This window comes from Salmo salar, chromosome 23 (genome assembly GCF_965601325.2).
Source record: "Salmo salar chromosome 23, fSalSal1, whole genome shotgun sequence".
In the NCBI taxonomy this organism is placed as follows: Eukaryota; Metazoa; Chordata; class Actinopteri; order Salmoniformes; family Salmonidae; genus Salmo; species Salmo salar.
Window position 1 is genome coordinate 5797073 of NC_138313.1, and position 12756 is coordinate 5809828.

Below are 12756 nucleotides of genomic sequence, written 5' to 3' on the forward strand. Positions count from 1 at the left end.
AGGCTGCACTGAGGGCTTGTAGGCCTATTGTAAGATATTGTTGCCAGACATCACTGGCAACAATGTCGCCTATGGGCACAAACCCACCGTCGCTGGACCAGACAGGACTGGCAAAAAGTGCTCTTCACTGACGAGTCGCGGTTTTGTCTGACCAGGGGTGATGGTCGGATTTGCGTTTATCATTGAAGGAATGAGCGTTATACTGATGCCTGTACTCTGGAGCGGGATCGATTTGGAAGTGGAGGGTCCGTCATGGTCTGGGGCGGTGTGTCACAGCATCATCGGACTGAGCTTGTTGTCATTGCAGGCAATCTCAACGCTGTGCGTTACAGGGAAGACATCCTCCTCCCTCATGTGGTACCCTTCCTGCAGGCTCATCCTGACATGACCCTCCAGCATGACAATGCCACTAGCTATACTGCTCGTTCTGTGCGTGATTTCCTGCAAGACAGGAATGTCAGTGTTCTGCCATGGCCAGTGAACAACCCCGATCTCAATCCCATTGAGCACGTCTGGGACCTGTTGGATCGGAGGGTGAGGGCTAGGGCCATTCCCCCCAGAAATGTCCGGGAACTTGCAGGTGCCTTGGTGGAAGAGTGGGGTAACATCTCACAGCAAGAACTGGCAAATCTGGTGCAGTCCATGAGGAGGAGATGCACTGCAGTACTTAATGCAGCTGGTGGCCACACCAGATACTGACTGTTATTTTTGATTTTGACCCCCCCCCCCCTTTGTTCAGGGACATATTATTCAATTTCTGTGGAACTTGTTCAGTTTATGTCTCAGTTGTTGAATCTTGTTATGTTCATACAAATATTTACACATGTTAAGTTTGCTAAAAATAAACGCAGTTGACAGTGAGAGGACGTTTGTTTTTTTGCTGAGTTTAGAATAAAACAATTGATTTAGGATGAAAACTTTCCAGTAAAGATAGACATCTTGTCTGAAACTCTAGCTTACTGAGGGAAGTTGTTTCAAAAACGTCCTTGTGAAGGAGCGATGTGAAAGAATGTGTGTGAGCGAGAGAGAAAGCGAGAGTGTTGGTAGTGCATGTGAGAGAGTGTGTGTTTACAAGATAAATGGATGAAGGCATTCCCTCGATGATGCTCCGAGGCAAACGGGAGATGAGAGGCAGTAGCACTGAACCACCAGGGAGATAAATACACCACACACAGTACACTACAGTGACACACTACAGCAATGTTACTACACAGACTACAGCGACACACTAGAGCCATATATGACGTTAAGTAGAACAGAAATGCTACAACTAAAACACACAGTTCATGCATGGTTTAAGTGCTTTACAGAGATCTGAACATTTACATGGTTTTCTTTTTCCTTACTGTGTTATAAAGCTAAAAGGGAGTCCCAGTGGTGTACTATTGCTTTGAGATCCATGGATTATACTTTTATCTCATTGAAATATTCAAAATGCAGAATCCATGTTTTCAAAACATAAAATATTGTTTTACGATGTTATTCTTTCAACTGTTGGTTATTAAAGCCTATTTGTGGACTTAATACTTAATATTTAACAAATTGTGTTTAATCTCAAAGGGACTGCAACTTTGGAATACAAACTTTACAGATAAAAGGAAGGTGACTGTTTAGTTGTGTGTTCATTCCTTTGTATAAAAATAAATATTATTTCCATTCCATTCCTAACCCCACCCATGTGACTCACTTGCAGTAAGGTCCGGTGTAGTTCTCAGCACACAGACAGGCACGTCCACTCCTGTAGACATGTGCCTCCATGAGCGCATAGATGGTTCTCACACACGTCCACTTCCTCACAGTCCACCCCGGTGTAGCCAAACTCACAGGCACACTCATATGCCAGCCCCTGAATGCTGCAGTTGCCATGGATACAGGGATTGGAGACGCAGGTGTCTGTGTTGCGCTCACAGCGGCGACCGGTCCAGCCCTCCTCACAGCTACAGTTGAACAGGTTCCAGAGGTCCTGACAGCTACCTCCATTCATGCAAGGGCTGGGCTGGCACACTGGGCCTCCACTGCATCCGCTACGGGGTGGGTTGGGGGATGTCCGAAGGAACTGCTCCTCCTGAATCCGGGGCAGGTTGACCTCTAAGGGGCTGTAGTAAGGCAGGGCGATGCCCCCCACCTCCACAGTACCCAGGCACCCCTCTAGGCTCCAGCCAGCCTTGGGTCCAAGCCTCCCCAGCTGGATGTCCACCCCCTCCCTGAGGAAGTCCAGGTTGCCCCCTTCACTGCTGGAGCTCCCAGCTTCATCCACTTCCTCATCCAGCACTAGGGTCCAGCGAGACGCCTCTGCCCATGGGGTGACCATGAAGAGGTGGACGCTGTGCCAATCCCCGTCGCTGACCCCCATGCGGCTGCTCAGGGACACCGTGGACGAGCCCTCCCCGCTCTGTAGTTCTAAGAAGAGAAGGCCATGCTGCACAGACACCGTCACAAACTCCGGCCCACGCTCGGCATGCAGGATTGCAACGTGGCGTTTACGGGTGCGCAGGCTGACGGTGATGCTGGCCAGGCTACGTTGGATACGGCCAGTACCGCGGTAAGACAGTACACTGCTGTCATGAAGGAAGGTAGCGCTGGAGAAGCCTGGGATGGAAAAGAAGAGATAGGTATGTAAATATGTGGTCATCTAATAAAGGCTTTAACCTTCAAGATCAGTCCAAAATGTGATGGAATATGGACCATGGAATAAAAGTAATAAAGCAGTACAAAAATATACATTAACAAATAAATAGAAAATCAACCACAAGGAGGCTGAATGATGAGCGAATGTGTGCTGGGCAGACACAACAACACTGTATCCTCTGCTTTTTCTGAGTGACAGTGTTGTTTCTGTCTTCATTCCAGGACATCTAATCACAGGGCAGACAGACGGCCACGTAAATCCTCACTAATACAACCACAGGCTAATCTGTCCTAATCCCAGTCCTACCTCACAGACCGACGGGCAGATTTAGGGAAGAATGACTCACACTCGTATCCCTGGTTGAGGGTGCGGCACTCCGCCTTTGCGGGGCAGGGGGCTAGCTCACACCACTTGACTTTCTCACAGCGCTGCCCTGCAGTGTTGTGGGGGCAGGTGCAGGTGAAGTCGTCCCACATGGGGTAGCACATCCCCCCATTCTGACAAGGGTTCCTCTGGAGAGGGAGAGAAAAAAAATACAGTTTATTAATATTATTATTATTACTACTACTAAAGGATATAGGGACATTCAGGTTATCTTTTATAATTAATAAATTCATTAGGCTCTAATCTATGGATTTCACATGACTGGGCAGGGGCGCAGCCATCGGTGAGCCTCGGAAGGCTTAGGCCCACCCACTTGGGAGTCAGGCCCAGCCAATCAGAATGAGTTTTTCCACACAAAAGGCCCTTATTACAGACTGAAATACTCCTCAGTTTCATCAGCTGTCTGGGTGGCTGGTCTCAGACGATCCCGCAGGTGAAGAAGCCCAATATGGCGGTCCTGGGCTGGTGTGGATACATGTGGTCTGCAGTTGTGAGGCCGGTTAGACGTAATGCCAAATTCTCTAAAATGACATTGGAGGCAGTTAATGGTAGAGCAATTAAAATTCAATTATCTGGCAACAGCTCTGGTTGACAATTCTGCAGTCAGCATGCCAATTGCACGCTCCCTCAAAACTTCTGTGGAGTTGTGTTGTGTGACAAAATAGCAAATTCAACAATGAGTGGTTTGGAAGGAATCAGTGGCTAACTGTAAGGGTTCCAAAGCAATCATTAGCCTGCTATTCAGTGGAGTGGGTGTGTGGCCTAAGTCTGGGTTTAAGGGTCTCTTTTCCAAGCTTAAAAGGATAATAATTCAACACGATGGGCCAGAAAAGGTTGAATACATTAGCCATGCTGTCAATCCAGCTTGACTTCTGCCATGCTCAAAACAACTGGAAACTTGGTACTGGGAAATCTCAGACTTCAGTAACTTCAAACAACATGAACTGAGCTCCGACTAGGAAAATACATTTTGAACGGTCATCCAACTCGGAATTCCAACTCAGGCATCTTTCTAGAGCTCCGACCTGAACAGCACTGACATCATGATTCAATCTTGTTTTTTTCCGAATTCCCAATTGTCATGAAGGCACCATAAATCCAGAGAATGCCAGATCCCTGATTGCTCAGTTTGGCCGGGCTGCCAGTTCTATGAAGAGTTGGTGGTTCCAAATGTCTTCCATTTAAGAATGATGGAGGCCACTGTGTTCTTGGAGACCTTCAATGCTGCTTACATTTTTTGGTACCCTTCCCCAGATCTGTGCCTCAACACAATCACATCTCAGAGCGCATCTCTGACATGCACTGTCAACTGTGGGACCTTATATAGACAGGTGTGTGCCTTTCCAAATCATGTCCAATCAATTGAATTTACCATAGGTGGACTCCAATCAAGTTGTAGAAACATCTCAAGGATGATCAATGGAAACCGGATGCACCTGAGCTCAATTTCGAGTCTCATAGCAAAAGGTCTGAATACTTATGTAAATAAGGAATTTATGCTTTTATTTTTAATACATTTGCACAAATTTCAAAAAAACAGTTTTTGCTTTGTCATTATAGGATATTGTGTGTAGATTGATGAGGAAAACATTTATTTAACCAATTTTAGAATAAGGCTGTAACATAACAAAATGTTGGGTCTGGCAAAAACCCATTTATACTGCTATCGATGTGATGTTTGGCGGTGCCTAATCAGTCAGTTTTGTACCTGCCTGGCTGAGTGGCAGTGTGAGAGGAATGAGCGAGCTAGCCTGGCAACCAGAGCCGAAACACGTGAGGTAATAAAACTTGGTAGTCTGCCTGGAAATTAATTCACAAGACCATTACATTTTTCTAATATTTTTCATATTAACATATTTTATCATTTTCTCTTCTCCTCTCTTTTGAATTCAAGTACTTTTCAAGTACCAACTTCAGAGTACCAATTTCAGAGTTCTAAATTCAAGTACTTTAAGCACCTCAATTACTTTGTGTGAACCTCGTGAGATGGAGGACATTAAGCCATTACAGCCTATGTTATTAAATGGAGTCAAGTGCTTTAGTCAGGTAATCTAGCCCTAGCACTGATCCTAACTGAGCCATATGGCTGCGTTCACACAGGCAGCCCAATTCTGATCTTTTTCCTCTAATTGGTCATTTGACCAATCAAATCAATAATTTGGCAAAAGATCAGAATTGGGCTGCCTGTGTAAACACACCCTAACAGTTGGCAGTTCCTTATTGTCTCCCTGTCTTCTTGTCTCTTTCGTCTTCTCTACTTCACGTTAAGTACGTAACAGCATTTCCAATTAACACCTTTAACCTCACCCTTAAACTCAATTTAATTTGATTGTTTGGGATTGGTGACATATGTGGCTGTCAAACGCAGTGATGGCGAGTAAGATAATGAAGGCTGAGAATGGATCAGAAGGGGCAGGGTAGTCCGGTTTTGGGGCAGAATTGGTAGGGCAGGGGCAAGGCATGGCTGTGTGCAGAGCAGGGAAAGGCAGGACTGGGTATGGCATGGGCAAAGGACAGGGTAGGGCAGGTGAAAGAAGGGGACAGAGTAGGAGTAGAACAGGCAGGTGTAGAGAGTAGTAAGGATTGCTCAGTCCACTCACACTACAGGAGTCGACCCCAGCGCAGCCCGCTGTGACATTAGCCATGAGCACCAGAGGATATGACGTCACTGTGGTGTCCAGACTGAAGAACTGCAGTCTCTCACTGTTGATCCTCAGGTCCTGGATACAGCCTTTAAAGTAGCCCCCGAATGCTGATGACGCCTTCTGCTCTGCCAGACCCCCCACATACACCACATCCCCCATCTGACTGTCCACTGTCCTGACCTCCACCGAGCCCTGCTTCTGGTTGGCCACTTACAGGACCATATGCTCACGGTCTACCACCACGCTCACAAAGTGGATGTCCCCATCGTTAACCACACTCTCACTGGTCAAGGTCTCAAAGTTATGGAGCTGAACTCTGACCCGCCCCTCATCCAGCCACAGGCGCAGGTATTGGCTGGTGCTATTGGCGAGCACCAACAAGAGGCCAGCGTGGCGGTGTGTGCGCAGAAAGAGGGAGACAGTGATGTCACTTCCTGCATCATCTGTGATGGTGAAAACGGCGTAGCTCTGAGAGTCCTCATTGCCGAAGCGGGCCATCTCATACTCTACAGAGAAGGACAGGGAGTGAGAGGACAGAAGATGAGGGTAATTGTTTTATTATAACATATTCAGGGTTTCAACTACTGGTTCCCAAATAGTAAAAATTATGCATTTGTTTTGTGTGTCAAAAATACCAAATACAACTTCTAGTGGTATGACTTTCTCGCTCACTGTCTAAGAAGTCTATGTTATATTGTGTGTGGTAAGCAGCCAGTAGCCCATATGTTCCCATGTTACAGACGCAGCCCAGACGACACTCATCTAGGACACACTCTGATCTGTCTAAGATAGCACTCACAGACTGCACTGTCTGCCTTTTTCCACATGACACAGGTACATAGACACATAACAAATGTAATCTCTCATTGTCACCCACTTCCCATTCCAATAGCAGATAGCAGACTCCGACAACATATCCTGAGAGAGCCATGTTTCCGTGAAACAGAGAATGTTAAAATCTCTGATGTCTCTCTGGAAGGCAACCCTTGCCCTAATTTCATCCACCTTGTTGTCTAGAGACTGGACATTAGCGAGTAGTATACTCGGGAAGAGGTGGGTGGTGTGACCAGGAGGCCGCTCCGTCTACCTCTTCTGCGGTGACGTTGTTTTGGGTCGGCCTCTGGGATTAGATGCAATGTCCTGGGTGGTGGTCCGAATGAAGAATCCGCTTCGGGAAGTTGTATTCCTAGTCGTAATGTTGTTAAGTTGACGTCGTTCTTATATCCAATAGTTCTTTCCGGCTGTATGTAATAACACTTAAGATTTTCTGGGCTTACAATGTAATAAATAATACATAAAAAAATAATGAACTGCATAGTTTCCTAAGGACTCGAAGCGAGGCTACCATCTCTGTTGGTGCCATCTTGCTGACTCGAAATTGAGCTCAGGTGCATCCTGTTTCCATTGATCATCTTTAAGATGTTTCTAAGACTTGATTGGAGTCCACCTGTGGTCAATTCAATAGATTGGACAGGATTTAAAAAAGGCACACACCTGTCTATATAAGGTCCATATTTGACAGTGAATGTCAGAGCAAAAACCAGGCCATGAGGTCAAAGGAATTGTCTGTAGAGCTCCGAGACAGGATTGTGTTGAGGCACAGATCTAGGGAAGGGTACCAAAAAATGTCTGCACCATTGAAGGTCCCCAAGAACACAGTGGCCTCCATCATTCATTAATGGAAGAAGTTTTGAACCACCAAGACTCTTCCTAGAGCTGGCCGCCCGGCCAAACTGAGCAATCGGGGAGAAGGGCCTTGGTCAGGGAGGAGATCAAGAACCTGATGGTCACTCTGAAAGAGCTACAGTCTTCCTCTGTGGAGAAGGGAGAACCTTCCAGAAGGACAACAATCTCTGCAGCACTCCACCAAGCAGGCCTTTATGGTAGAGTGGCCAGACGGGAGCCACTCATCAGTAAAAGTTACATGACAGCCTGCTTGGAGTTTGCCAAAAGGCATCTAAAGGACTCTCAGACAATGAGACACAAGATTCTCTGGTCTGATGAAACCAAGATTGAGCACTTTGGCCTGAATCCCAAGTGTCAAGTCTGGATGAAACCTTGCACCATCCATACGGTAAAGCATGGTGGTGGCAACATCATGCAGTGGGGATGTTTTTCAGTGGCAGGGACTGGGAGAGTAGACAGGATCGAGGACAACGACCCTAAGCACACAGCCAAAACAATGCAGGAGTGGCTTCGGGACAAGTCTCTGAATATCCTTGAGTGGCTCAGCCAGAGCCCGGACTTGAACCCGATCAAACATATCTGGAGAGACCTGAAAATAGCTGTGCAGCGACGCACCCCATCCAACCTGACAGAGCTGAGAAGAATCGGGGAAACTCCCCAAATACAGGTGTGCCCAGCGTAGCGTGATACCCAAGAAGACTCGAGGCTGTAACCGCTGCCAAAGGTGCTTCCCACGGGGGACCAGTATGGGAAAAAAAAGGGATGAAATGTATGAAAAATTTATGAAATGTATGCATTCACTACTGTAAGTCGCTCTGGATAAGAGGGTCTGCTAAATGACTAAAATGTAAAATGTAAATGTAACAACGAACTGAGTAAAGGGTCTGAATACTTATTTTAATTTAGAATTTCAGTTTTTGTGTTAAATACATTTGCAAACATTTCTAAAAACCAGTTTTTGCTTTGTCATTATGGGGTATTGTGTGTAGATTGATGAGGGAAAAAAACTATTTAATCAATTTTAGAATAAGGCTGTAACGTAATAAAATGTGGAAAAAGTCAAGGAGTCTGAATACTTTCCGAATGCACTGCATTCACAAAAAATATATATGGGGATTGTTAATTATGCAGCCGGTACGTAGCTATGCATGTAATGGACAAAAATTAACCCCTGAAATTAAAGGAGATCTCGACTATATCTTATACTCAGCACCCCCATCACTCAGTCCACTCATTCCTCCATTCTTACCCTCAGCGCAGTCCTGGCCTTCATATGGCCGGGGGCATCGGCACTGGTAGCTCTGCCACAGGTTGGTGCACTGTCCTCTGTTCTGACAGGGGCTGTCTTGGCATCTGTCTCTGTGGCTGCAGCCTATAGTCATATTCACTGCCGAGTCGCTCAGCCACTCATCCGGAACCACCAGCTGGGAGTCTACAAACATGTCCCGCAGACAGCCGATGAAGGCCGGGACCGGGACCAGAACCACACCTTCCTCCACCACCCCACCGATGAAGGTGTTCTGGAGGGGAGACTCTGGAGAGTCTGTCCCAGCCAGAGTGCCTGCGACCTGGGCTTCCCTCTTACAGTCCTGTTCCTGACAGACCCCGCCATCCAGGAGCCTGAGGCTGAGTAGGCTGTCCCCCAGCACGGCCTCCACAGAGTGCCACCCCCCATCAGTCACGTTAAGGGGGAGCTCCAGTGTCTGGCTAAGTTGCAGGGCCTCTCCCTCTGCCCTACCCCCAACCGAGGCCTCCCTCCTCAGGCTGAGTCTCAGATGGCACCCCAGCAGCTCCAGACCCAGGATCAGCCTTCCACTGGGCAGCACTGTCCGGAAACTCAGGGTGATGTTGCAGGAGGCCTCTGTGGACATCATGGGGCTCCGCAATAACAGGTAGCCGCTCTGCTCAAAGGAGATGGCTGTGGGGGTCTGGCAGAGAAGCCCGGTGTGGCCCGGGGGGCAGTGGCAGGAGTAGCCATGATGCCCATCGCTTAGGAACGGAGAGCATGAGCCCTGGTTCTGACACTCATGGCCCTCGCAGCCCACCAACGCTTTGCTGCAGTTCTGGCCCCCATACAGGAACTCATCAAGGCTTTGCTGGGAGCAGTGGCACACATAGCCCCCCACAAGGCTCTGACACTGAGACCCGTTCTCACAAGGGCTGGGGTTGCACATGTCCACTACCTCATCACAAAGGGTACCTGGAAGGGAAGGGAGACTGGATGATGATGTGGGTCAATGATACTATGATGGGTACAGCTTAGTCTGTGAAGGTGTGGAAATTAAGCGCTGCTCCCAGGTGGGAATTATTCACTCTTCACCTTTCCTGCTATTCTAGTACAGAAAACATACTTATTCTCCTCATCTTTGAAAGCATTATCGTCTATTATGAATCATGAATAATGTATGTAACTTATTATAGTAAATGACTACACTGTTACTTCTTACTGGAGACATGTTAACCTTCCCCATATATGTATTGTTTATGTTATTAGAATAATTGTTTATGTGTAGTCTATATTGGCGTGACGTTAAGTTCTAGACTAGAGGAAGCTGCCTGCAGTGTCATATACCCCATGATGCCATCTCTGAGCTGAACCTCATCATCCTCGACATCTTGTCAGGTCAACTTCGACACCTTTGACACTGACAGGCATTTATGGCATTTATGCCTCTGCTTCATCATGGGTGGTTAGCCTAGTGGTTAGAAAGGTGAAACAGCAACTGGAAGGTTGACAGTTCGAACCCTGGGTCCGACGGGAAATATATGGTGGGAAGTGAGCTACAGTAGCAATTGGGCTACTGCTCTCAAGTCCTTGATGCTCTTGTGCAAGGCACTTAATCCCCCACAACAACCGTTGCCCAGTGTGGCAGCCCCTGCACCACTCCAAAAACCTATATGTGTACATTCAGATCTTAATATGATCCATTTTGTCGCAGGCAGATTTGAAGAAGTGTTTGTGGACTATACAATGCAATACCGTACCTAGGGCTCATACCATCACGTATTCTAATACCTTGCATTGTCAACTGCTGTAGTGCAGTGGTCTGAGCATCATGCTTTTGGCTTCGAGCATCACGAGTTCACGCCCAGTGCTGGGCACTTGTTTTGACACTTTGTATGAATGGAAACTAATGGTGTAGCATACTGTTATTATCCAAAATACAAAAGCTGCTTCCTATCTGCATCCAAAGGCACCTACCTTAGTAGGTAGCACTTTTCCAGTAGGGATTAGTAAGGATTTGGAAGGGATTAGAAGGCTGTATCATGTGATAATGCATACACATTCCACCGAGAGCGAGACATTTGTAACCACTGTAGCAGAATGAGCAACTAGTACTAGCAATTCAGTGAATGACTATCCCAAAATGGAAATATCTCACACGAATAACAAGTAACAGAATCGATCGCCTCAGTACCTGATAAATACATTTTTGTGATGTGTGTTTTGTCCTATATTTTATTTAACTTATTTCAATTTTAAATCCCATTCCCCAAAAGGAAGCCTTTTGCCAGGCCGTCATTGTAAATAAGAATTTGTTCTTAACTGACTTGCCTAGTTAAATAAAGGTTAAATAAAATAAAGAAATGAATTTGACACTGACCAGAATAATTGGCCTCCTCTCGCATATTGCTTGGTCTGCTGCTCCATTGTTGTGGACATGACAGGTAAACTTGCAGCTTCGTCCTGCAACTAGCCATTTAATTTACCATTAATATTAACTTTTACTTTTAATGTTAAAGATGATTAGTTGTGAAAAGATCCATAGCCTGGAGTCCTTCATTAACCAACTGTAAACTATTCGGATTCACCCAAAAAACATTTAACGTCAACAGAGGCATTTCCATAATCTCAAGGAACACAATTGACCAATTGTTGGGTTGAATGTGTCCCTCACTATCAAATAAGACTTAAAAACAAGTTTTTATCCAGGGTGTTCCATTCCTAAGATTAGTGTTGAAACACTCACTTCTACATCTAGTGGCAGCAAAAAGCAGAGACCCTGAAGAACGGGCTCAGTGCTGAATAGGCCTAGTATAAAAAATTATACAAATACATTTCCTATAGCTTTTCCTTGGACTTTACAAAAGAGGAATGGCCTATGAGGAGAGGCTTGCATAGCCTATAGCCCAGGGGTAGGCAACATGGTTCGAGGAGTGCCATAGCCACAGGAAGTAGGTGCTGCTGCACCTCCCCCAAAAAACAAACAAATGAATTGCGTTATTAGGTGCGTAATTGCGCAACAAAACAAAGACTGACAGGCTTGGGTTGTAGCCTATAGCCTAAACTAGAAGCGTATGCATATTAGCCCATAATTCATAAGCTCAATGCTTAATAACAAGTATCACGTGCCTAACGAAATCATAGGTAGCCTACACTATTTTTCAGGATGTATCGGCTAACAGAAACATGCTAATGCAGAGACTTCTAGTGGTGCGCATATTAATTAATGCAAGAGCGCAGAGGAAGTTGCATCCATAGTTTACACGTTTGGCTTCCGAGTTTTGAAAGCGTTCGAAAATGAAGTGGATAGTTCGTTTAGTAACTCCAATCACTACTTGTATCTGTATAGTCCGTTTGTTTGTGTTGTTGGTCACGTGGCTGCTAGCACCGTCATGAAAAGAGGTACAGTATTTGTGACCTGATCAAGGAAACTTGGTGTATGTTGCAAGTCACGACATCACAGGAGAGCCGTTTGAACGTAAAAAATATATTTTTTAATCAAAATGCGTTTTTTTGGCAGAAATGCCTTCTCGAACATGTGAACTTTCATGTGCCTTAATATAAAACTTGTCTGCCATTTGTAAATACGAATAAAATTGTTAAATTAAGGGCTTAGTTGGTTTAGCCACAGAAAAAGCGAGCAACCTTACCTCTAGCCATTTACATTTACATTTAAGTCATTTACCAGACGCTCTTATCCAGAGCGACTTACAAATTGGTGCATTCACCTTATGATATCCAGTGGAACAACCACTTTACAATAGTGCATCTAAATCTTAAGGGGGTGGGGGGGGGGGGGGGGGGTTAGAAGGATTACTTTATCCTATGTATTCCTTAAAGAGGTGGGGTTTCAGGTGTCTCCGGAAGGTGGTGATTGACTCCGCTGTCCTGGCATCGTGAGGGAGCTTGTTCCACCATTGGGGTGCCAGAGCAGCGAACAGTTTTGACTGGGCTGAGCGGGAACTGTGCTTCCTCAGAGGTAGGGAGGCGAGCAGGCCAGAGGTGGATGAACGCAGTGCCCTTGTTTGGGTGTAGGGCCTGATCAGAGCCTGAAGGTACGGAGGTGCCGTTCCCCTCACAGCTCCGTAGGCAAGCACCATGGTCTTGTAGCGGATGCGAGCTTCAACTGGTAGCCAGTGGAGAGAGCGGAGGAGTGGGGTGACGTGAGAGAACTTGAGAAGGTTGAA

The 12756-nt window shown here is 46.2% G+C and overlaps 1 protein-coding gene across 1 annotated transcript; it reads right to left on the reverse strand.

Annotated features, from left to right (window-relative positions):
• Window positions 1-1711: 1711 nt before the first annotated feature.
• On the reverse strand, window positions 1712-9959 carry LOC106583979 (protein crumbs homolog 1-like). Its single transcript, XM_082967845.1, is given in 5 exon segments — window positions 1712-2632; window positions 2941-3141; window positions 5335-6164; window positions 8594-9544; window positions 9917-9959. Coding segments are annotated over 5 exon segments (2946 nt in total).
• Window positions 9960-12756: the final 2797 nt, after the last annotated feature.